Below are 26877 nucleotides of genomic sequence, written 5' to 3'. Positions count from 1 at the left end.
GACATTACATACTCAGAAGCAAATAAGATATGAAAGTAATAAGCAGGTTAAAAAGCATACATAAAAAGTAAGATGTACTGGTTTGAAAAGCCAACCAGCACAGAGACACGGTATATATACTTCCAATATGTCTCATATTGTGGTAATAACAGAAACACCGATAATGCATGAAGTAGTGGGACAGATCTTGTTGTGGGCTATAAATTTACAGTATGACAATTTCAATTAATGTTAAATGTACTGCATATTCAGATACAGTTCTGTTACAATGGATAGACTTTACACAGTTCGGCACATTGAACATGTAGTGCTAGAACAGAGGAATGCAGTAGAAAAATCAAATTCTACTACCCACATGATCCAGAGTGGACATGCAATTCCATCTTGGTTGTCACATGTTAAGTTGGTGCACCATACAGAGAAGGGATGGTTGATGGACCTTTTGGGGGAGGTTGAGATTTTTTGTGATAAGAGATCCTCTGACGTCCAATTCGTCAGTCGGCAGATTGTCGTGAAAAGTACCCACTTGTGGCAACTTTCGAGGAACATGTTGTAAATAGATGAGGGTAACTAAACTCGATTCAATAATTCCATACCCGGGTCGCATACTTATTTGGCTGATTAACAGGTAAAATTTTAGTAAGGTTTTATTGTTTACTTTGTTACTGTTTTCATATTCTTAAGGACTACTGTATCTCAATATGCAGCACATTTAACATTAATTAAAAGTGTCACGTTGTCAATTTATAGCTTACAACAAGATCTGTACCACGATCTGTTTTTCAAGCTGGTACATTATACCTTTTATAGTTGCTTATTTAACTTACTGTACTAATTTCATACTTTATTTGCTTCTGCAAAATAATGTAAAAATAAATAAATTACACAAAGTGTGGCTATCCTATTCCTTAGTTTGTTTTATGACTTACATAAGCCCATTAAGAGCATCTCACTGAATCCCACTTTGTTTGAACATATTTTGTTTCCCATAACCCAGAGACATTCCTTCATTTTACTTACTTGTTCATTTTTATGTGCATCAGGCTAGCTTCATATCTTTCAATGTTGTAATGCTCTTGTATTCCACATGTTTATATTGTAAACCCAGAGTAGGCGCTAATGCATTTTTACGATCTGTATGATTTTAGTTTATGGCCAGAGAAGGCACCATATTTTATTGTACTATTTTCATTCCTTCATATTTTAATTAATTTGGTACATTGTTTTTAATATTGTAATTTTCACTGTATTATGGAATTGTAAATGGATCTTCTTTCATTAGTTTTGATGCAAAAATACATTACACACTGTGCTGTACTTATTATTACTGAGCATGCTGCAGTTGTGGCTGCACACATGTGATTTGTTTTCTATGGTTTAATCACTACTTGTGGTTTTATTGTTCAGTGCATTTTAAAAAAAATTAGAAATTGTATACCTCCACTATTAGTTAATTATTCACTGGTGCCTCAATAAAGGGCACAACACATCATAAATATAGCATTTTCTTCCTGTTCAACCATGTAAGCAATGGCTTCAGTTCATGTTAGACTCCTGCATGCTCTACAACCATTGTTGTTTACTTTGTGACACTTTATACTTATATCACCTGTTGTTGTATGGTATGTAACTTTGTGGTGTTTATCTTTGCACTTGCGACTTAGTGTTAATTATCTGACATTTGTTTCTGATTCTCCTGTTTTGTAATGTTTATCACTGGAGATGAATATGTAATAGTTAAAATCTACATCTTCTGTAATAAAATGACAGATTTCATGAGCGATTTCTATTTTTTTTTCTCTATTGTGTAAAAATACTTGTCAAATTATAACAATGTGAAGGGAAATTGTAAAGAACAAAAAATATGAAGAAAAAAAAATAGTGCAAGTGCTTACGTTCCGCAATATTTTAAAGTGTGTATAAAGTGAATTGAGGGAGCAAAGAAGAAATAAAACACACACAAAGAGCTGTGGAGGGGGGAGAGAGAGAGAGAGAGAGAGAGAGAGAGAGAGAGAGAGAGTTCAAAGCAAACAACCACCACCCATTTTATTTCAAAGTCTGGAGAGTGACAGTAGAAAAGAACCTTATCGCTTAAGAAGGGTATCATTTCTACTTTTCCAGATGTCTGATAGCTTGTTGGGATGTTTTCATGTCCCCAGCAAGGTGAACATGATTACATTTTGTGCACAGTATTTCAATTCTAAGCCAGTAGTTGGAAGATTTTAATCAACATGTAATGGGCTGCTTAAAAATATACCATCATTAAATATGTGGCAATAGTGACATATGGGATATTAAATGTGACAGATAATATACTGAGAAACTGGAACATATCTTTAGTATTAAGGACAGAATCCAAAAATATTCATTTTACAGTGCCACGCCTGAGCCAGGAATAGCTAGAAAACAGAGCGGAAGGGGGCAAGGTGGGTGGTGGGTGATGAGCACAGTTAATTATAAATCAGTGTCTGAAATAAAAAGGTGCTTTTGTGGCATAAATTTCAAGCTGTTCTCATGGTTCAGTAATAGTGTTGAAAACTTCACAGATTTGTAACAGCACTTTTATTACCAAATGTCATGTTGTCAGTTAAGTAATAGACTATTGGATAGATGGTGATATTTTCCCTTTTATTGCTTTGAACTTTACTTTTGTCCACTTCGTCTGTTTTTTAAAATTCTGTTGAGTGATATGATGTAAGATTTGTCATTCGACGTAAATATTGTATCTTTTTTGTTTCAGGTGTAACAAAGACTACAGAACATGAGCAAAAGATAACAACAATAATTAATATTTTTCACCAGGTCCCTTCAGTTATTTCAAAGTACATCGAACCTCTCTGTCGATTGACTTTACATACAGAAAAAACTTTAAATATTGAAGCAAGTTCGCCATTTCGTGAGCCTCTTATGAAGTTTCTGTTAAGATACCCACAGGAAACAATTGACATGTTCTTGAAAGAATGTTACCTGAAGGTTAGTATTATGTATACTATTACTGCTTACTAGTATGGTTGAATCTGAGGCTACATGGTAAATCCATATTGGGGGGTTGATGTAACATTGGGAGCTGTACTGTGGCAATGTCTTCAGAAGTCTGTTAAAGAAACTGCCTGATTCCATGATTTGTATAAGCCAAACTTGCTGTCCTTGTTAATTAAGTTCTTTGCCAGATGAATTGTAGCTTCTGCTTTCACCACCAAGCCCCAAAAAGATTACATTGATGCTAGAATTGTGTTATTTTCGCACACCATAGTGTGACCATGCAACGATGCAGTGATCAACTACAGCCAATTTATTGGGCCTGTAAAACTTGGGTGTACATGTGGTGCTTGGTGCGTCTTTCATGGATTGTAAGAGTTATCTATCCAATCCATGAAAGGCCAAACTCGCAGGGAATCTTGTAAACCCCTGGTTTATAGGGAATCAAATCATCTATAATCCAAGAGTGCTGCTGTCTTCAGTGGAGTTCGAAAAATCACTTTTACTTTGTGCTTGTGGAGGACCTAACCTATTTTTGACAATACACTTCCCTCGTATGGCAGGAATTTAAATCTTTGTAGTCTTCTTCTGCATTCCTTATGCCCACCTTTGGCTTCATTTGTAGCGCCTTATGTGTGTGCTGTGGAGAGTACCCATTAGCTTCAGAAAATCTCTAGACTAGAAGCTCATCCTGTAGACTGCTCTCCTCAGTAATGATGCATGCTGCGTGAACCAAAGTTCTGAGAATGGTCATTGTTTGGGAATGATTTGCACATAATTATAACTCCATATGTTATTAGTTTCTCCATGTGATCTGCAACTGTTTGAAACTTTCTAGCAGTTAAAACTGTGTGTCGGACTGAAACTTGAACTCGGGACCTTTGTCTTTCACGGGCAAGTGTTAGTAGAGCAGTTGTGTGCGAAAGGCAAAGATCCTGTGTCTGAGTCTTGGTCCAGCACACAGTTTTAATCAGCCAAGAAATTTCATATCAGTGCACACACTGCTGCAGAGTGAAAATCTCGTTCTGCAACTTTTGTTTACACATTTATATTGTGTAATAAATAATAAGAAAGTTATACAGAGCAAGTGGAAAAGCCTTTTCATTAATTAGAATCTGTATATGTCACCTTCCAAAATACTGCATACGACAAAGTACTGTCATCATTGTGCTGAACCAAAATGTCATAGGCATCCTTTCTTTTCAATTTCCATTCTAAACTGGATTTGCTTGTTGATGGAATTCAGATCGTTTAAAAATTCTTGTAATTTGTCTTCACCATGGGGCCACAGTACCAATAAAATACTGTGGGCTTCAAACTAGTATTCCAGTGCTTTTCCCTCTAAATCCTCCATAAACAAATCGGCCACCAAGAGCAACAAGAAACTGTCCATGGTGACATTGTCAGTCTGTTCCAAAAATTTCTTACCAGATAAAAAGTGTGTCGTCACAATGTGTTTCAACAAAACTGAAACCTCTTTTTAACAAAACTTTTGCCAATAAGAGATCAGGATTCTAAAATGGAAATCTTTGTGAATAGGGACACCACATGGGAACAGTGAAGCAGAAGCCTTTAAAATTTGTTTGGCAAAGAACTAAATTAAAAGAGGTTTCAGCTTGGACAAGTCATAGAATCTGGTGCTTTCTTTAATAAACTTTGCAAAGACGTTGCCACAGTGCAGCTCATAATGATACGTAGACTTCAGAGTGTGGACTGATCACGTAGTCACAGCTTCAGTTCATTGTGTAACTGTGGTTGCATGCGCAGTGACGTGTTCCAGTGTTTGGAACTTTTTGATGTTCAGGAATAATAAATGTGACTGCAATAAGCTTTTAGAGGTTTTTAATGATAGTAATCCTGTTTTGTTTACACAGTAGTGGCTCATCACTGTTTCAATATTATTCCTCTTAGTCTTGTACTTAGTGGTCATATGATGCTCTCATAGATTTAGACTTGTAATAGACAAACCTTCCATTGGTGTATGAAAAATGTACATCATCAGGGAAGTGATGCACACACTAAGTTTGATTAAATTTATGTCTATCTGATAAACCCATGGTGAGCATTTTAATACTTTAATACAGGTTGCATCAGGAACAAATCTTGCCATATCAACAGGTATCTTCTTTGATAAAACATCTGAAGAAAATGCCTTTATTTGTGAAAACCACAGGTTTTCCCCCCAATAATTTTAGTGTGTGTGTGTGTGTGTGTGTGTGTGTGTTTTAGCTGGTTGAAAAAAAAGATTCATCTGAATGCTAGCAAAATTTCATATCTTGTTTATGTGCCTGTTGAAGGCTTAATGCCTGAACTGTTTGGTGACTTGTTGTCTTCACTTAAGATTATTTTGTTCTATCAGGACTTTTCACTAAAAAAGTGTACTGTAATTGTAAAAAGGACTTGTTTCACATCATAAAGAGAGATTGCAATTACAATGCACGAAATGTGCAAATAACTAACCAGCTAAAAGTGAAATACACCAGTAATCCTGTTGGTGGATCAACACAGTGTGGCAGATTCTAAGGGCATTGCAAGCACAACTGATCTTTTTGGTTAACTTATCCACAAGCTACTGCCACCTTTTTGTTTGTCGTCTGTCTTTATGACTAGGAATAACAGTAATATGGTAAGAATATACCGCTACTGTCTACGTAGGAGGTGTTTAGTGGCAAACAAGCACACTGAATAACAACAGCTAGATGGTATTTAGCTATCAAATTAAGTCTTTTGTTGGATGGAGCTGAAATGGGCATACATGGCCAGAGTTGTGTGCTGTCACTAAGACTCTACAGTGACTGCGCCTGAGGTGAGCAGTGAACTTGGCTGGGGTGTTTTTACCCCTTAACTTAATGAAATTTTTCTCATATATTATGTTCCAAAAAATAATATTTTTTGTTTGTGTAAAACATTGTGTAATGAATGGCATTACATACAGATGTATGAAGACAGTTTTTAAAGCTTAAAATAATGAGCTACAAGACTTTGAAGATCGCTAGTAATAAAATCCCTAGTACACTTGTGCACTGGATTTTGACTAAAACAGACTGCAACTTGAATTCCTTTTTTAGTTTCTGTGTAGCTATGAAGTCTAACCATGTATTTCACAACAGTTTCCTGTGAACATAAATCTTGGAGGAGCTGGCTGGAGGACAGTGTATATATTTATCTTTTACCACTGGCAAGCACTTGTCATTCAACTGACAAACTGTTGTCACTTTCAGTCTCTAATGAAGTTTCATCATATTCTTCTTTATTTTCTGAGCTGCTAAATTTAATGTCAAACTCAGGATCACTATAGCTATTCTCTTTTTTTTTTTTTTAAGCATTGACTAAACAACAATACAGGAGACAGTGTGAAAGTCTGTGTGTTTTTGTTGAATATGCAAAGCTGCACACAGTGACAACCAAAGTATGACATCCAGGCTACAAATATACTACTAGATGTTCTCTAGTGTCAAAACACTTGTCAGTGCTTAAACAGATACAAACTTTTATGTTTTGAATTTCTTTTCTTAAATTGTCCGAATATGCTCAGGATTTTAAGTTTCTGTCAAAAAAATGAAAGTTAGATAACTACGATTTTACATTAAGGCGTTAATATCTAGCAGTGTTCATTCAATGTGGTTGTCTGCCAGTCGGTGCCTCTTCTGTGGGCTGGGCACTCTGGCTGAGCGGCTCCAGGCACTTCAGTCCAGAACCGCGCTGCTGCTACAATCGCAGGTTCGAATCCTGCCTTGGGCATGGATGTGTGTGATGTCCTTAGGTTACTTAGGTTTAAGTAATTCTAAATCTAGGGGACTGATGACCTCAGATGTTAAGGAATTTCACACATGGAGTTTCATACAGTGTGTGTACACTGATTGCTACTTTTGGTACCTCCAAGTCATTTTAATTTATTTAGAGTTACAAGATGCAAGTTTTTGGAAGGTTAAGAGTGAGTCTGTTTGCTGTGAACCACTTGTAAACTGGTTCCATTACCCTCCTCTATGTTTGGTATGTGGTTATTTCAAGCAGTTTATCAGCATACTATCTGACAATCCCAGCATTGATGGGTATTCATGTTCCAGTTTTCTGTTAGAAAAGAAAAGTAAAAATAACTGATTTTGTTCTAGCAGTATCAAAAATATTTCATTTTGAAAACACACGTGAAGCAATGAAACAGTCATACAAAGATCCTGGACAGTTTTTGCGTTTTGGGAGCTGCTGATTCGTGTGTCTACAAAGTGATTTTGTAAATTTCTTCATGGCAGTGCCTCTTCGTATCTCTATAGATGGCTATTGTTTTCACCTACAGCTGTTTGTGCCTCACAGAAGTTTTCAAAAGCGCTGCCAGGTTTCAGGGATTCCTTTCAAGTGATTCGGCTCTAGGACTATCGTAACAGCAAAGAATAAATGTATTAAAACTTCATGCTTGACACAGCATTTTTCACCCATCTCTGTGTTCATGATGTCATATCTCCTTAACTATGTTTAATACCATGATATAATAGTATAGGTACATTTAGCAGCCTATGTGTACACCTATACTGTCAGCAAAATTTATTACAAATAGAGTTAGTAACACAGAAGTTACAAATTTAAATGTCGTTCATGATGCAACAGTTTCTCGTGCATCTCATTGTTGATGAAGTCACATTTGCGAACTATGATAGGTAGGTGGTTCCTAATTCCACAGTGATTCTTGCCTGACAGTAAACGATGTGTGTACCAAATGTGTTTGAAATTGGTTCAGAGATTTTGAAGATGATGTGGAACACACACACACACACACACACACACACACACACACACACGGGTAATATAAATTTCTCCTTCTTCTAGAATTCTATTTATGAATGTTGAAAACAGCAGTTGATTGATTGCTGACAACAAACTTCACCATTAAGTAAATGCATCTTGAGGCCATTTTCAGTATACCTGTAATGAGGCTGCTTTCATTATACCAAATACTTAAATTGTGAAGGGTTTCGATTTCAGTTTCCAAAGAAACATTCATTTATTTAGAAGAAATGTAGTAAAAAGCACAAGAAGAATGATAATTTTGTGTTTTCTTCCTGAAACTTGGCATCTCTTTTCTGCTACAACCTTCACTGTTTCGGGAGAAAACTTATTTGTAGTAATTATTTTTGAAACTTGTCCCAAATTGAATGTCTGAAATTTTGAATCTGTTAGGAGATATATCTCCTTTCATAATTGAAAATTGCTGTTTACATCAATAAGTACAGGGTGATTCAAAAAGAATACCACAACTTTAAAAATGTGTATTTAATGAAAGAAACATAATATAACCTTCTGTTATACATCATTACAAAGAGTATTTAAAAAGGTTTTTTTCACTCAAAAACAAGTTCAGAGATGTTCAATATGGCCCCCTCCAGACACTCGAGCAATATCAACCCGATATTCCAACTCGTTCCACACTCTCTGTAGCATATCAGGCGTAACAGTTTGGATAGCTGCTGTTATTTCTCGTTTCAAATCATCAATGGTGGCTGGGAGAGGTGGCCGAAACACCATATCCTTAACATTTTCCTGGGCTGCGAACAAATGCTTGCTGGATGTGTGCTACATTTTCATCACTCGTTCTCGGCCGTCCAGAACTTTTCCCTTTGCACAAACACCCATTCTCTGTAAACTGTTTATACCAACATTTAATACACCACCTATCAGGAGGTTTAACACCATACTTCGTTCGAAATGCACGCTGAACAACTGTCGTCAATTCACTTCTGCCGTACTCAATAACACAAAAAGCTTTCTGTTGAGCGGTCGCCATCTTAGCATCAACTGACGCTGACGCCTAGTCAACAGCACCTCAAGCGAACAAATGTACAACTAAATGAAACTTTATAGCTCCCTTAATTCGCCGACAGATAGTGCTTAGCTCTGCCTTTTGTCGTTGCAGAGTTTTAAATTCCTAAAGTTGTGGTATTCTTTTTGAATCACCCTGTACTTCCCAACCTGGAAATAATTTCATACACAAATTTTTGAGTATTTTCATACCCGACAGGTGAATACAGTAAAAGAAATGCGGGGTTCCCGAGTTAGAGTCTCGGTCCGGCGCACAGTTTTGGTCTGCCAGGAAGTTTCAAGTACAGTAAAACTTCGTTAACACGAATCCGAAGAGACCGAAAAATCAGGAGTTCGTGTTATAAAAATTCATGTTAAGTGAAAAAACCAGATTTTAATAAGCAACAGTACACTAATGTGTAATACACTACACTATCAATCACGTTATTGTAGACTTATGACACTATAAAGTGCTTGTAAATCCAAGTACTCACAAATTATGTACATTACTTTCTTGGAAAAAATTCGGTCATGGTTTGCTGACATTCATGGGAACGATAATATTTTGTAATTTCACAACCAGTTGTAATGATAGTGTCCGTAAACCCAGCAGTGACGTTGAATTACGCTTTACAATACTCTAAGGTCAGAAGTTTTTGTTACAGTGAAATTTAATTACGCTAGGAACATAACAGAGTTCGTAATTCGCCTTAACCGAAATTCGTGTTAACCAATAAAACATACCATAAGAACTAATGTATTCCTGGCGGGACCAATATTTTTTTTCGCATTAACCACAATTTCGTCTTATGCGAGTTTGCGCTAATGAGGTTATACTGTATTTATAAAATTCAGATACACAAACTGCATTAAATTTTGTCTTCAAATCTGAATCACTCTGGATCTCAGTTTGATTAGGTTCTGATTCTATAAATGAGAGACAACAAATTAAAACTTGCTTTTAAATATTTTGTAATCTACAACTCTTGGTTCAAACCCATTTCTGAAGATTTTTACTGCATCTTTTTCATGTGATGTTCTTTCACCTGAACAAGATTTTTTTCGAGTTGCAGGTGGGGAAGGGTGTTAAATCTTCATTTTCCAACTGCTTTTCCCATAAAACTAGCTTACATTTGAGTGCTTTAACTTAGTTGCACATGTTTGTGATGATCTGATCTTTTCCTTGAAGTTTGAGATACAAGTAAAGTAAGTGTTTAGTTGTATCAGCCATGGAGGATAAATCTTGCTACCAAATTTTCTCAAGAAAAAGACTTACATCTTGATTTTTACTTGTTAAGGACAGGTATTTTTCTGCTTTTAAGTCTCAGAGTTGTTCAAGAATAGTGCTGTAGGATAGCCAGTGTACCTCAATATAATGTGATGAACTGGAATGATGTGTTTATGTGCAGACTGAAGTGACGAATGAGAATTTGTACCGAGGAATCAGGATCTGGGTCTCTTGTTGATGAGGCAGATGTGCTGACCACCATGCCACCCTGGCACATGGGGTTTGCGCAACTGCAGACACTATCTTAGCATGCCTCCCTCCTCAATCCAAACACTCATTGACACTTCAGCCCACTGGTATTTCCCCTAAACCTAAACAGCTTTGAAGAGGCTCACCAACTACATTGGAATAGCACCTGAGCACTGAATGAAAAAAGGAGTGGGGGATCCTGCCTGAAACCTAGACATAGGTGTTTTAATCAAATGAAACTACAGTGAAATCCCTATTTTACATTTTTGTGCAGTCCAGACTCCAAAAAATGCAATATGAGGAAAATGCAGAATGGAGGAAAATGTTAAATCCTCCAAAATATGAGCAAAAACACATGTACTTGGCATATATGATAAGAAATCATAATCCTCTCGAATACATTGTATAAAATTTGTAGAAGTGAAGGAAATTAAGTGTGCAGTACAATGCTATACAATAAATTGTGAGAATCTACATCTACATACATACTCCGCAATCCACCATACGGTGCATGGCGGAGGGTACCTCGTACCACAACTATCAGCTTCTCTCCCTGTTCCACTCCCAAACAGAAAGAGGGAAAAATGGCTGCCTATATGCCTCTGTTCGAGCCCTAATCTCTCGTCTTATCTTTGTGGGTTTTCGGCGAAATGTAAGTTGGCGGCAGTAAAATTGTACTGCTGTCAGCCTCAAATGCTGGTTCTCTAAATTTCCTCAGTAGTGATTCACAAAAAGAAACGCCTCCTTTCCTCTAGAGACTCCCACCCGAGTTCCTGAAGCATTTCCGTAACACTTGCATGATGATCAAACCTACCAGTAACAAATCTAGCAGCTCGTCTCTGAATTGCTTCTATGTCCTCCCTCAATCCGACCGGATAGGGATCCCAAACGCTCGAGCAGTACTCAAGAATATGTCGTATTAGTGTTTTATAAGCGGTCTCCTTTACAGATGAACCACATCTTCCCAAAATTCTACCAATGAACCGAAGATGACTATCCACCTTCCCGACAACTGCCATTACATGCTTGTCCCACTTCATATCACTCTGCAATGTTATGCCCAAATATTTAATCGACGTGATTGTGTCAAGCGCTACACTACTAATGGAGTATTCAAACATTACAAGATTCTTTTTCATATTCATCTGCTTTAATTTACATTTATCTATATTTAGAGCTAGCTGCCATTCTTTACACCAATCACAAATCCTGCCCAAGTCATCTTGTATTCTCCTAAAGAGGAGTCCTAAAGAATTAATTGCATCGGCTCTTAAAAAATAACAAATAACAATAAGAAATAACAGCAAGTAAAAACTCATCAAAAAACTGAAATTTATTTTTGGGTATAGGGTAATTGAACCTTTCCGAAATGCTATGACCACAAATTATACGCCAAAACATGCATTTTTGAGAGCTCTTTCCTTTGACCTCACCCAGAAAAAGCTAAAATTGATGAACATGGTGAATTAAACCCAAAACTATGAAGTATGGTGAAAGGCAACAGAATTTAACATCTGGGAGTGTGTGCCCTTTTCCTGCTGTAGCCAATGGCAGTGGATCATACTCTAGCGATGCGAGCACAGTGTCCTCTAGTGTATCGCTTGTAAATGTTTCCTTTTTTATTGTGCCAAGGGATTAAGTACGTTCCACACTACTTTTTGCAGAAACTGATTTTGCTTTGATCTGAATACTTAAATTTGCCAGCCAAATCAGCAATTCTTTCTGTGACTGTGAATTGGTAGAAAGAGATTGCTTAAAAGCCTTGACATTTTATGGAAAAACAATAATAATAAACACACATGAAATCACCTTCAGTAATAGGTTTCGAGTGTTCATCTATTGAGGCCTGCAAGATGTAACGTGCATTCTCCTGTCGCTTCACTTGTGTTATTGGTTTAAACATTAGCTGTTGTTTCTTCAGTCTCAATTTGAGCTCTTCCAACTTTCTTGTCTCGATAATCCTACATAATTTTTTATTTTTTAAATTTTGTTTTGTGTGAACAGATGACCACTTTAAGATAACTATTTATTTCTCTTTTCATTAATTCATTCAGAACTCCTTTCTTTTCTCGGAATGAGCTCTTTTCCTGTCATCTTATGCAAGTTGTTTTGCTATTTGTTTTATCTTCCTTGAAAACCTGAGAATTTCTTACTTCCAGTAATTTATTGTTTCTAGTCAGAATGTCTCTCTCTTAAGGTGTGCAATTTAACCAGCACTTCTTCTAAGTCCATTTTGTCTTACTTCCCATCCATTTTCTCTGTCTGTTTTCCTGTTTTGGAAGAATACCTGGATCATTTTTGTTAATATTTCTTCCTCCATTCTCTCTGAATGTCCATTGAGTATAACACTTCTTTTCCTAATCCAGTCTGTTGTTTGAGGGCAGAATATGAGTATATTTCCTTATTTGGTCACAAATAGTGGTTTCCATCCTTGTTCTTGACTGAACCTAATATTTTTTGCAAGATTCCTCTGCCTTTCTGTTCCAAATCTTGTAATGCCCTTTCGCATCCCGCAGTGTGTTCAACTCATACAGCACTTCTTGTTTTACAACTGCATTGTAATGCCTTAACATCTTTATAAGAACATTTTTGTTTTGTACCACTGTCTCACTTTCATGTTCGCTCCTTTCATTTTTTAATTTGTGATTTAAATGCTTCTTTTTCACTTTTTATGTTTATATTTTCGCCCAGACATTGAAAATTGTCTGTTTTCTTGGTGTTGCCGTACTTGACTTTCAAAATTCACGGTGAGTTGCTTTCATGAGTCATGTATTCTGCCTTTTCAGACAATATTTGTAGACCTGCTTTTTCTGCAGTCTCTTTCAAACGTTCTAGCCTATTCTTTGAATTTTTTAAAGTTCCATCTATTATTACAAGATCATTTGCAAAGATCAAACAATTTATTGCTTCTTCCAATGTACCCAACTTCATGTATGAGGGCTATCCAGAAAGTAACAGACTTTCTGAAATGCGGGAAAACCAAATTTTATTGTATACATTTTAAAGATACGCTCTTAAGCTATTTTTCTACATAACCGCCATTCAAATTTAGGCATGTATTGTGCGGTGGTACAAGCTTTTCAGTAACATCTCTATAGAAATCTGCTCCCTATAATTGCAACTACTGGTTAATACTGACATGCAGTTCAGCATCAGTATCAAAGCATTGCGTAGCGAGCCATGTCTTCAGTGCTGGGAAGGTTGTATGGTGGATGATCAAACACCTCCCATCCAAAACCCTGTAAGAACTCTTGGGTACTTTTGGCCATGTGTGAATGTATGTCGTGAAAAACAAAATTTTTGTGTGAAGTTTTCCACGACTCGCTATTCCTCTTCCATACACATCACAAAAGTCATAATAAATTTCATTTGGTTTGCAATTTTTTGGCAACGGAACCTATTCACAGAACACATCTCACAAGTTGTGCCATTTTCTGTTGCAATGCAAATTTTAACATGTCACAGAAAGCAAAGAAGGAGAGACACAGACCATGTGCTAACACCGCTGGATGAATTTTAAGTATAGGAAAATTGTGGCACCAAGATGGTTGCTGTAGCCCTGCCCACCGCCACAATAGACCAAAACATCTGTTACTTTCTGCACAGTCCTCATAGTTAGTAACATTTTGTTTTTCTTCTTCTATTTTCCATTACCTTTTTCCACATACAGTTGAATAATAATGGTACCAAACTGTAATGGTACCAAACTGTCTCCTTGGCAGACTTCTGACACAATTTGGAAGGGACAAGAAGTTGTTCCAAGAACTTTCATTTCAGATACTGTGTTTGTAAGAATCAACAACTTTTAGCACTATCTTTTTAGTTTATATTTTCATGTACCTACTTATTTGTAATTATACCAAAGCTTTGTAATAATTATATGTTGACTTATGATGTTCATGATTGCATATCAAGCAGGTTATTTTATTATTTACTTCATAGCAAAAAGAACTCCAATTCCAACTGTTATTGGAAATTTTTGTGTTTCTCAGCAGTTCTTGTTTTATTTTTACTACTATATGGTTTCAGTAGAGGTATGCTGAACACAAAGTGCTGAAATAGATGAATAATTATTAAAATTGCAGAACATTTTTATTAAAATTGATACATTTCTTGAACATTAACTTTCCAGACACTGAATTATTGCATAAATTGATACCTATCTTCTGAAAGTGAAATATAACATGTATTCACCCTCCAAGCAAATCAATTTGTACAAGACTAAAGTCTGACAGTGTATCTGTGTCATATAGGGTGGAGTGAGAAGGAAGTAAACGTTGACTGCTTTGGGCTGTAAGAGGGTGAAGTTGCATTACTGTCAACTCAGGTGCCAAATGCCATCAGCAGTGGTGGCAGTAATGACACACAGAAATAACAATGTTGATGGATGTTGAGGTAGAGGAATGAGAATTTTAATGGCCCAAGAAATTAAGCTTTGCAACAGGTCCAACCTATACAGAAGACCCATCATTAGGTGTGGATCTGAAGTCTAGAGCTGTGCAGTTAGGTTTTGTTTGTGAATTTATTTGATAGTTGATGCACAGCATGATATAAAATCTGCTCTTTGAACTGTGTGTATACTGGCTGTCCATGTTGAAGTAAAAGGGCTTCTGACTAAATTGCAGCTATTCAAAGGCATAACTGCACCAGAAGCTGGCACTCCACCCCTTTTCTCCCTGCACTATTTCACTCTGAAGATACCCAGTCCTTTTGATTTACACGTTTGGACTGTGCTCAAAGCTTTCGCTGCAAGAGACAGAGAAAATTATAAGTGTATTTATGCATTCTGTCAGAGTGCATTTCTTACTTGATAGTGGAAGGATATACTTGATCAATGCATAATACAGTTATGTTTTCTTACATAATGTCCAAAATCTATAAGTTGATATTCTACTTCTTTTATTGTCCTTTTCCCTAGTTTTCTCCTTAAAGCTCCTGTTTGTGGGACAGAACAAATTTCTCCAGATTTTTCTGTTAAACATTAAGAATAAATAAGAGAGCTTGTATGTTTATGTTACTTAGAATGACAATATGTGACTAAGGATAGCAGTGGTGTATTGGAAACTCATTGTAGACATAAGTCACCATGTAGTTTGTAAATGTACTAAATAATAATGTAGTTGAATAAACACATTGACTGCTTGGGGTCATTTAAAAATAAGGAGAGATGAAGATTCAATTTTTAATTGTCCTATGTCAACTGTTGAAGTTGCCGGCCGGAGTGGCCGAGCGGTTCTAGGCGCTACAGTCTGGAACCGCGCGACCACTACGGTCGCAGGTTCGAATCCTGCCTCGGGCATGGACATGTGTGATGTCCTTAGGTTAGTTAGGTTTAGGTAGCTCTAAGTTCTAGGGGACTGATAACCACAGCAGTTAAGTCCCATAGTGCTCAGAGCCAAACTGTTGAAGTTGATGTTACTTGCATCTGCTTATTTTAATGCAGGATCCACAGTGGAATAGATTTCTCGAACACATTGTGAAATCTGAGGAGGGTAAACCACTGCGAGATGTCTTCCAGAGTCCACCAGGTGTAGCAAAATTGTCTGCACTCATCCTGTCACAGAATGTAAATCCAAGTAAGTAGAATTATTTACTAGCAAGAAACATGCTGTTTGTGACTTATATTTTTTCAACAAAAGAGAATATAGAAAGTAAAACCACTTTCGAAATTTGCTGGTGGGTGTTGCACATTTTTGCTCAAAAATATCCCTTGTCTAACAAGCACTAGATTAGTATTTAAACTTGATGTAGCGTTACAAATATGAGGAGTCAACCGTGAGAAGTCAAAGTTGAGATATTCACAGGATTCTGAATATGTCACACTTGCTGTTTCCTATGCCACATGCTTCTCCTCCCTGTGTGTTTCAAGAAAAAAGGAGTAATGTCTTTTTGTTGTGGAAAGTAAACTTTCAGCATTTAGCGTTTACTTCATATTTCACAACAAAAGTTTTTCTTGACTTCCACTTGCATTTCAAGCTGTTTTGACATATTTTCAGCGCATGTTTCTTACCCGAACTTAAATTGTGCAAGAAATTTGGTATACGTGGACTAGCTCAGTCGCTGTTAATCATTAGGAGTTGACTGACTGATAAAAGTAATAATAATGAATATCATTTATTCTCATTTCATACTTACGTAATTACACATAATGTGATCATTTACAGGTTTTGTGGCAAATGTGGCGAAGGATTTTAACTGTGTGCCCTTTTTGCAAAAACAAAACTTTTAACTGTGTGGCCTTTTTGCAAAAACAAAACTACCAGGACTATCAGAGCTTAAAGTGTAAGAATTAATTTGGTCTGTGTTTCCATCATTTGATGCATTACACCATGTCTCAACAACCACTGTAACTTCCTCAATACTTTCCTTTTGCTTGTATTTATTCTTCAGAAATCTGAGATTTTAGTATTCCAAAGTATTAAACAAAATTACCGTTGATGATGAAATTAGTGAAGCTAGGTGTTATATGTTTCGTTTTTATGCACTGCCAGTCCATACTCTTTTACTGAAAGAGGTAAGAAGGGAGAGGAGTGTACTGAGAATGTTAGAAGTATGCAAAACCTATGGTTAAGTAGTGTGCTTCTTTTAGGTAAGGAACGAATGAAAACTGCATCGGGGTTTGCAGTTTTAGAGGTCACCAAAATTAACAGGCTCACTCCTTTGTGCACAGTCTAATAGCCTTTTCTAAATTACCAGGATGCTGTCTCCCTGTTAGGAATGTCTGTGGTGTTTTAAATGTTTTTGACTTTACTTTCAGTGCTGACGAAAACTTGTCTCTCCTCATCAAATGTTTGTTCCAGTTACAGCTTTCTTATTTCTCCTTTATTTCATTTTCCTATATGGTTTTATCATCACATAAATAAAAAGAAAACAGTAAAATTTCTCTCTTTGTGTCTTGTATTTTTTATTTTTGTTCCTCAGTCATGTGAACTTAATATTTTTTTGAATTGTTTTTCTTTCACTTATAAATTGATGTATTGGAGGAATTTGCTTACAGGTGACAAGGCAGATGTTCAGTATATTGGAATAATGCTGTTAGCAGCTATAATAAAATTTGATAGACAATGGTTGTCTACACAGCAAATGCTTATTAACTCCCTCAAGAAGGTGTGGATGGATGACAATTACCTGGTAAGTATTTTTGCTGTGCATATAGCTGAAGTACTTATTTCTTATGTGTTCATCCATTAAGCTAAATGATCTCACACCAGATAAAGTTAAGTTTGCCTCATCAAGAATGCTCTCCAGTTGGAAGTGTTCTTGCAGCTGTTGTGATGAGTGAGTTTTTGTCCACACAGGCTTTAATAAGAGATCATGGTATTGGCTGAGGGGGAAGGGGGGCTACTAGTGCTTCCTGAGTAACCGAATGGAACCTGGAGGTATACCAGTGTGAATCTACATTGAGTATATGAAAGAAATTGCTCCTTTTCTAATAGCAGTCTACCATAGAGCATTAGATGAGGGAAGCATTTCTAATGATTGGAAAACAGCACAGGTCATTCTCGTTTTTCAAGAAGTCATTAAACAGACACAAAGTACTATAGGCTGATATCTCTGATGTTGGTCTGTTGTACAGTTTGTGCTGACACCTTGTATCATTTCTTAAGACAGAAAATCTCCTCTGCAGGAATGAACATGGCTTCTGAAAACAACAATATTGTGAAACCCAGTCCATTAAGTTAGTTCACAAGACCCAGAAAGCAGTTGATACCAATGCCAAGGTTTATACCATGTTCTTTGACTTCCAGAAAGAGTTCAGCACTGTAGTCTAATGAACAATGTATAAGTGTATGGAATATTGGACCAGCTGTGTGGTTAGATTGAAGAGTTTCTGCCAAGAAGAATACAGGAAGTCATTCTCTACAGAGAGGAAATGTCAGAATAAAAGTAACTTCAGGCATACCCCAAGGGAATGTTAAAAGAGCCATTACTTTTCACGCAACAGGGTCGAAACTGATTGTAACAACGCTAAAGGGACTCACGGTTTATGGTCGTTACAGTTGATAGTTGCACAAACTGAGTTGTTGCTTTGCTTTTTTTACAGGCTGTTGTAGAGTTAAAACTTAAAAAACTAGCAGAAATACAACACACCTATCATATTTACAACACACTATTTGTCGAGGGGGGCTAAAGAGGAAGTTTTCTTATGATTATGCAGTACGTACAGCAATAAGATGCCAGGAAAATGTAAAAATCTTAAACAAGTGAAGAGAGAAGGAGCAATGACATAAATTGTTCAATAATGTTTAAATGGGGAAGGTAGGAGACGAGATACTGGCAGAAGTGAAGCTGTGGGGATGGATCGTTAGTCGTGCTTGGGTAGCACAGTCAGCAGAGCTCTTGCTCACGAAAGCAAAGGTCCAGAGTTCAAGTCTTGGTCTGGCACACAGTTTTTATCTGCCAGGAAGATTCATATCAGCGCACACTTCACTGCAGAGTCAGAGGCCTTGTTTCCACAATATCCTCTTCTCCAGGAGTGCTAGTCCTACAAGTTTCGCAGGAGAGCTTCTACGAAGGTTAGAAGGTAAGTATTATCAGAATTGAAGCTGTGGGGACGAGTTGTGAGTTGTGTTTGAGTAGCTCTATCGGTAGAGCTTTTGCCTGTGAAAGGCAAAGGTCCCAAGCTCGAGTCTCGATCCAGAGCACAGTTTTAATTTCCCAGAAAGTTTTCTTATCGGCGCAGACTCCGCTGCAGAGTGAAAATTTTGTTCTGGACCTTTCTCTTCCTTGTCTAGTGACATTGTTTTCAGTGGGACAATAAACCCTAAGCCCCCTTTTAAACAAACTGTGCAAAAGAGTACAAGGTTATCACTTTTGAGGCACATTATGGTGAGAGATACATTACTTTGCAAAATGAGATAGATAAAGTAATGCAACACATTAACTACTTACTGGAAAGGTGGGAACATATTGCCTGAGGTCTTTCAGTAAAGCACAGAAAGCTGGAGGTTCACGTAGAATGTAGTCAGCATGACTATAGTGCCAAATGGGGCAGGCCCCGCAACTAAAGAAAGTTTGAGGAATCGGAAAAGACAGTGCGTGTCAATCAGCGAGTAGTTACAGTGTAGCGATGTTCTTCACTACAGCAAGGCTTGGAGACAGCATGTGGATGACGTCACAGATGAAAAATCATCAGGAAAGATGAAGTGTGATGAGTGTAGCCCAGGTATTTGGTATTGCTTACAGCGTTGTTTCATATGGATGGGGAGCTTTTGGAACCAAAGACACTATTACCAAAAGTAGAGAAAGCTGATCGACCATGCTCATCTACAATGACAAACGACTGTTATATTTTGCTACAGAAAGAAGGGACCCATGTCAAACAGTGGGTACAATTGCAACCACATTAAACAGGACTGCAAAGCAAGGAAACTCACGCTACACAGTGGCACAGTGACTACTTGGGTGTAGTCCCTCTGCCAGACACGCAGTACATTGTGTTACGTTCGCATCTGCGTATTAGCATATTAGCATCATTTATGATGGCGCCAATAGTGTAGTGACTGGACCAGTAAGGTTTGGCATCCCATACTATTTTTCTGATGAGAGCAGATTCAATCTGAGTAGCGATTCTGGACCTATCTTCATACAACGAGAAGTGGGAACTTGTCAAACATAATAGCTTTGATGGTCCAGGTGTTGTGATGTGGGGAGGCAATTGATGCATGGGCATTAAAACTCCAAATCTTGAACAGGGTACATGCATTAGTAGACATTATTTTGACAGAGTACTCTTTCCCCATGTGCAGCTTTTGAGGAGTCCATTCAGCCCTGACTTCATTTTTATTAATGGCAGTGCACAACAGCATTGAACCGTGCAGCTGGAGGATATTCAGTGAATAGACTGGCTGCCCATTTGTCTGACTTAAATCCTGTTGGGGATGTGTTAGGAAGATCTGTTGCAGCATGTCCATGTGCACCAATGGCAACCCAACCTTGCTGGTGACAATTGGAATGCCTTACCACAAGAACTCTGTACAAATCTTGTGGCCAGTATGGGAGTGCATTGTGGAGCTTGTGTTACTATTCGTGGTGATTGCACAGCCTATTAAGAACCATGTTCCACCTTTTTTAATGCCAGAAGACCAGCATACATCATGGTGAATTCAATGTAATTATTTTCTTCGAGTAAAAGTGTCATTTCTGTTCATTTCATTGCGTATTTCTTCCTAAATATGGTCAAAGTTTCATCAAGTAATGTTACTTGGCAGTGAAGAGTCATGGGAAAGTTATTGTAGTCTTTAAGTTTTGCACACTGTCATAATAACATTCTAAATAAAATGATTTTTGTTTATGACAGCCAATGTTTTATTTGTTGCAAGCATTTTTTTGTGATCTAAGTGTTATTGAAATTTTTTTACGCATTGTTACTGTAGTTACATGAACATTTTTTGCTTTCAGGAACTCCACAAGAAAGTAGAAGGAGTAGATGCAAGACACTGGCGTGAACCAAAACTTATAGTCAAGATACTGCTTCATTATTTCTGCCATCACCCTAATGATGTTGACTTACTATTCCAACTCCTTCGTGCATTTTGCTACCATGTAATCCCAGACTTCCAGGTGAGCATCTCTTTACTGTTTTCTGGCACATTTGTGTAGCATTTGTGAGAGGTTGAAAGTATAAATTACTCTGTTTTATGTATGGAATTTGCAGAAATTATTGACACCACAATCAAAAGAACTGGTCCACAGTTAGTAGATTTATTGTGTCAGATTGCTTATGTATGTAATGCCAGTAATTAGTTCCTTAGACCAGGATGCGTTTAACACATATTTCATCAGTGTAAGATTGTGGCAGAGAAACCTGGCTATGAAAATTAAATGTGACAGAATAGATACTATGAGAAGTAGATGATGAGAAGTAGATGACAGGCACTCATCTGATAGTCCATTGTATGAGATGAAAGCAGATCTCTCTCCACATTGTTTCCTTTCGTTATTTTGCCTAGTATAAAAAAGAAGTTGAGGGATAGTTTAAAGTTTTTCACGTTACAGCAAACCAGATCATAGGGACTGGTTCAGGCAAGGCCTATGGAGTAGAAGTCATTCCCTCAGCATTATTGAAATCCTCATGTCAAACCTATTCCATGTGGTGTGCAATACATATGAAGCAGGTGAAATACCCTTGAGAAGATATATTTGGATTCCAGTGAAATGTAGGAACACACGACGCAATACTGCCCCTGCTACTTTTCTGAGAAGAAAGATATTCAAGAAAGGCAAATTTATGTTTATAGGATTTAGAGAACACTGTTGACAAATGTGACTGGACTACATACACTTTTTGAAATTTGTTTATAGCAAGGATGAAAAAAGTTACTTATGATTAGTACTGAAAACATACTCTAGTCTGTCATAAAAGTCAAAGGTCATGAAAGAGAAGCCATAGTTGAGCTATTTCCAGCATTATTCAATCTGTACATTGAGCTAGCAATAGAGGAAGCCAAGGAGAAATTTGGAAAGAGAATTAAAGTTCTGGGAGAAGAAATAAAAACGTTGAGATTTGCTAAAGACATTTTAATGCTGTCAGAAACAGCAAAGGTGTTGGAAGGGCAGTTGAATGTAATGAATAGTGTCTTGAAAATAGGTAATAAGATAAACATCAGCAAAGTAAAACAAGCATTATGGAGTGTAGTTGAAGTAAATCAGGTGATGCTGATAGAATTAGATTCGAAATTGATACAGTAAAAGTAGTAGATTTGGGTAGCAAAATACGTGATAATGATCATATAGAAGGAATATAAAATGCTGACTAGGAATGAACACTTCAAAGAGAAGAGAATAAAATCATTTGAAATGTGACACTATAGAAGAATGTCAAATGATGAGGTACTGAATCAAATTGGAAAGAACTTAAATTTATGGCACAAGTTTACTAAAAGAAAGGATTGTTAACTAATATCAATAGCTTGATACATTACAAATGTGAGCTCTGTGGTGGCTTATTGTTACTGAACAGAAGACTAAGGGTAGCTGTCACTTTTTTTGTAAATTTTCATTGTATATTAAATTCATCAACACACAGTATTCCTCAAGACCCCTTTCATGAACTGTTTGTACATAAATATTGAATTAAGCCATGAGCAGAACTTACATCACATGTACAAATATAATAATAAAGACATCACAGTCAACCCAAACCAGACTTACGCTTTGTTTTTCTTGTTGTCAAAGATGAATATTTAACATAAAGTATAGAGCATTTGTAATTTTGTTTCATTATTTTCAGTTTTTGAGGAATTTCCTGGAAACAACAGTTGCAGAGAACTATACGGTTGAATGGAAAAGGACAGCATTTTTCCGTTTTGTGGATGTCTTTCACAGCCCAAAGATGTCACAAGACCTGAAAGCGAAGGTTCTGCAGATGATACTTATACCGTGCTTTGCTGAAAGTTTTGAACGTGGGGAAGGAGAAAAGATAATTGGTACTCCACCCCTTCCAGATCAAGAGAATCCTGAAAATGTTGTTTCCGTTTTTGTAAGCAAGGTAATACATTCATTAACATCTACAATTCAAAAATATACAACTAGAATTAAGTTCGAGCATTTGTTGTTGACTGAGTATAACTAGCTTTTATGTGAAGTTGTGCCTGTCTGCAACTTGATGTGTCATCTGTACGGTAAGTAGCAATTTGTCTTTTCCTTATATTGCTGTCTTACGTGATGTAGTTGGGTCTCTGCACATCACTTTGTTCTATGATAAATATGGCCTTGCACATAAATGAAAGTTTTATTTTTTCAAATTTCGTAAGTGGACAGAGCTGTCACAAAAATGAAAATATTTCACAATGATGTTAATTTCTCAAATGGTTGCAAAATATGTACATTTAAAATGAGACTCCAGAAACAATAGTAGCACTTTCTAGCTAGCACATCGTCTACCTGTATGTTTGGGGTGACAAATCAGTAGTAGTGCAAATATGTAGTGGAATATTAATGCGTAAGCCTGAACTGCTGATTATTAGGCAGACACAATAATCTCAATACCATGGCCAGTATTCAGTAAGCCCACAGTAATTTCAGTAATTTGCGTGCTTGGTTAGGTCTCGTGACATTCGGTCTCTTCTGTTTAAGGCAATACCCCATTAAATAATTTAGCCTGCTCTATAAATACAGAAGTGGCAGTAACACAGTATTAAATAATTCCTATACAAATCAGTCAGTCAGACAGTGTAGTGCTTAGGAAACCTCTCTCTCTCTCTCTCTCTCTCTCTCTCTCTCTCTCTCTCTCTCTCTCTCTTTCTCTGAATGAAATTGTGGCATAATAATAATGGCTTTTAAATACCTGCTGAAATATTAAAAGCAAATGTAGCAGTGACATGCAGTGTCATCTGGAATGCCTTTGACCCTTGGTCTATGATGAATGTTTTGATGACTCTGTAATGCCAGCAACGGTTAATTTTGATTTTATTTTCATACTATTGTACATCTTTGAATACTTACGTATATTTGTTAGCTATTTGATCATAGAATATCAGCATAATTGGCAATATTTGCCATCGCAGATACTTTATGCTCTGAGAGATAACAAATATATCTAGGTACCTAAGACTGAAATTGTACAAAAAAAAAAACAGTTGCAGGAATAATGTAGTCATTAAAATAAACAGTTCATGGCTTTAATGTGCGATTGCACTGTGAAGTCACATATTGCTGAAAACTAATTGCATAGCAAAGGAACTGAACAGTTTGTTGGGAGAATAAGGTTCAAAACAAGAAGGCAGTTTTAACTGAAATTTAAATTCCAAACACAATTGAGTGGGTAGAAACAGGAATTTATAGTGCTGTAATTTTATAACTATGAGCAGCTGCCATGATGAGGTGCGTGCAGTTGTCTCCTTGTCTATTGGCTGCATGGCTAGTCTTTGCATCCAATCTGTAAGATTAGCATTTCAGTATTTTTACCAGTAAAGGCCACAATAACATGAGGGGGGCATTACTCAGCGGAAACTTCAAAAAGGCTCATTTCTTCCATGTCATATGCGAATGTGTAAATTTTTGCAACAGTTACTCCTGGTCACTTGATTATTACTTGATATTACTGGCCTTGGCAACCAGAGCCAGTGGTCGTGTGTGAGAGTGTGTGTGTGTGTGTGTGTGTGTGTCGATATGGTGAGTAGCAGTCTATACTTTTCATAATATTGTCGTTATTCCACCCTTGATTTTCCATTGTTTGTCATATTCACAAATGACTTGCATATGGAAATCATTGTTTCAACATTGTTACATGATGGTAGAAAGAATAATCATTTATTGTTATCATCATCATTAGTATGTTTACTCATTGCTGAACGTAGTGACCTCATTTCTTCATTCATTTCTTAAGTAATTGAATCCTTGACAGGACACTTCCATCCATAGTGATCTTAGGTCTTCCTAATGTAAGATGAAGAGTTAGGCCCGTAATCTTCTTCACTTGATCCAACCCTGTGCTTGCTGCTCTTCCTCATGGCCTCGTGTGTTTGATTTTGCCTTGTAAGATGATTTATTCTAAATTATCTCCTTCTCTTCTCAAAATGTGCCCTAGGAACTGGAATATCTTCGGCTGACATGAGAAGGCAACTTATTGTGATGCCATGTTCTTTAATAATGGAAGTATTGATTCTTCTTTCTGTCCATGGTTCCTGCAACATCATCTGCCTTGTGATGCCAAGCTCTTCTATAGTCGAAGAATGGATTCTTCTCTCTCTCCATGATACCTGTAACATTTTCCGTCATCGTAGATATACACAATCGTATACTACCTGCAGATCCTTCAAGCAACCTGTAGGTTGAATTTGATCTAAACCTTGGCAATTAACAACCATTAGTTTTGTCTTTTTCATGTTTATCTCTAGACTGAAACTTAAATCAACAGTCTACGCTCTGGAAAACAGACCATGAAGTTCGTTCTTTCTCACTTCCTCAAACCATAGATTGTTGAGTACCTTGCTATCAGTTGTCCACTCCAGCCATCCCATGCATCCCACATAACATCCTCTGCATTTTCTCACTTCATTTGTCACATCAAAAAACTCCACGTATTCATCTTCTGCTTGTATAGTTGCAGTATGACTGTCGTAAAGCCCTTTTAGTAATGATACTATTTGGTTTGGAAGAGTAGAATTTTAATAGTTTTTTTTTTTTTTTTTTTACTCCCCTTAATAGTAGTGTTCTCTTGTACAATAATCAGACAGTTAAATTCCTGACCTAACATAGTTTTCAAAGTTTGTGGATTAAAATTCTTGTCTTAACATCAAACTTCTTTCTCCCTCTTCTAGATTAATTATTGGTTTTTGCATGTTGCACTGTAACAACAAATTGTGCATTGTATTCACTATTGAAAAATTCGGTGCATTTGAGTACAGATAAAAGTGTTGCATCGATTTTATATGTCCTTAACAGAGACGGAAATTGGCTCACATCAGAAATTTATGGTCCAGGATGATACTGTTATTCAAGAAACAGACAGTACATAAATCATCATCATCATTGTTGATGTAACTTTTATAAATATGCTTGTTATGTAAAAGAACTGTAGTTTTCTGAAATGACCATTTTTACATGTACTTTTCAGATCATAGATCCTGATAACCCATTTGGGAATTCGGACTCCGTGCGCATATTCCTTCTACAGTTTGCATGCTTGCTTGTGGATCAGGCAGCTCCTCATATTCATGACGCACAAAACAAACGACAAGGTATGTTCAGATTTGTTTTTCACATTCTTTGATTACTTTCTGTATATTGTTTTTGAGTAACCATTAAATGATGTGATTTGTTTTGGGAGATAAAAGAAAATAAGAAGAAATTGGTAGTCCACTAATCAAAATTTCTGTTTACTGCCATGTTGCATTCTTACTGCTAAAAAAAGTTATTTAATGATAGTAAAGTTATGTAACGATAGTAAATACTATTGTGAAGCAAATTACAGAGAGATACTACAGGTATTTAAGTAGTGGCAGATAGTGGGTCACTTAATTGTAAAAGATAAAAACAAGACAAGATAAATTAATGTCGCTTATCTTTGTGGTCAATCCCCTTCCCACATATCCCTCCATTTTGAAAACAATCGAAGAATTATTTTGTAGTACTGTGCTGTAAAATTCGACAGTACTATGTTCAACAATAAACTTTTAACTATGGGGAGGTCATATTGTTGCTGGGTGATTGTAATGGGATGCATTATGAGAATATTTTGACTTGGTGTTCCGATTGGCAGCTCTCTTTAGATTTCAATAAATTCAAGGTGTTTTACATAACAAAGTGAAATTGCCCAAAAATACCTGATCATCACAAATTACACGGTTAGCTTCTGAAGTTGCCACTTATTTTTAATAATAAAGTGTAATACTCCATGACGTAGAACAAGAGCCAGTACAAACGGTAAGTAAATTGCTTGGCTTTGTTGTGTGAATTCTGGGAGAAGTCTCATGCATGAAGTACCAATTCTAGAATACTGCTTCAACCTTTGCAGTCCTTATCAAGTAGGCTTGACAGTGGATATGGTATGAATTCACAGTAACGCTCCTAGGCTTGTAATAGACCAGTATAGATCACAATATACAGTATAACTATCCTATTACATTTCCGGAATCAAAATTTTCCCGCTGTTTACTACATTTTTTATTGGTCTTGTCAAATGTACT

At 36.7% G+C, this 26877-nt stretch overlaps 1 protein-coding gene across 1 annotated transcript in view; it reads left to right on the top strand.

Moving 5' to 3' along the window:
* The window catches only part of LOC124779432 (transformation/transcription domain-associated protein), a 453680-nt gene that overhangs the window by 217258 nt on the left and 209545 nt on the right, over positions 1-26877 (top strand). The window contains exons 29-34 of the mRNA XM_047253711.1: positions 2741-2973; positions 15690-15822; positions 17244-17377; positions 20648-20809; positions 22479-22736; positions 25806-25929. Of these exons, the coding sequence (XP_047109667.1) occupies positions 2741-2973; positions 15690-15822; positions 17244-17377; positions 20648-20809; positions 22479-22736; positions 25806-25929 (1044 nt within the window). The remainder of the gene's footprint in view (positions 1-2740; positions 2974-15689; positions 15823-17243; positions 17378-20647; positions 20810-22478; positions 22737-25805; positions 25930-26877) is intronic.

The sequence above is a fragment of the Schistocerca piceifrons genome, chromosome 1, assembly GCF_021461385.2.
Source record: "Schistocerca piceifrons isolate TAMUIC-IGC-003096 chromosome 1, iqSchPice1.1, whole genome shotgun sequence".
Taxonomy (NCBI): Eukaryota; Metazoa; Arthropoda; class Insecta; order Orthoptera; family Acrididae; genus Schistocerca; species Schistocerca piceifrons.
The sequence above is the reverse complement of the archived record's forward strand: the minus strand, read 5'-3'. Positions and strand labels throughout refer to the sequence as shown.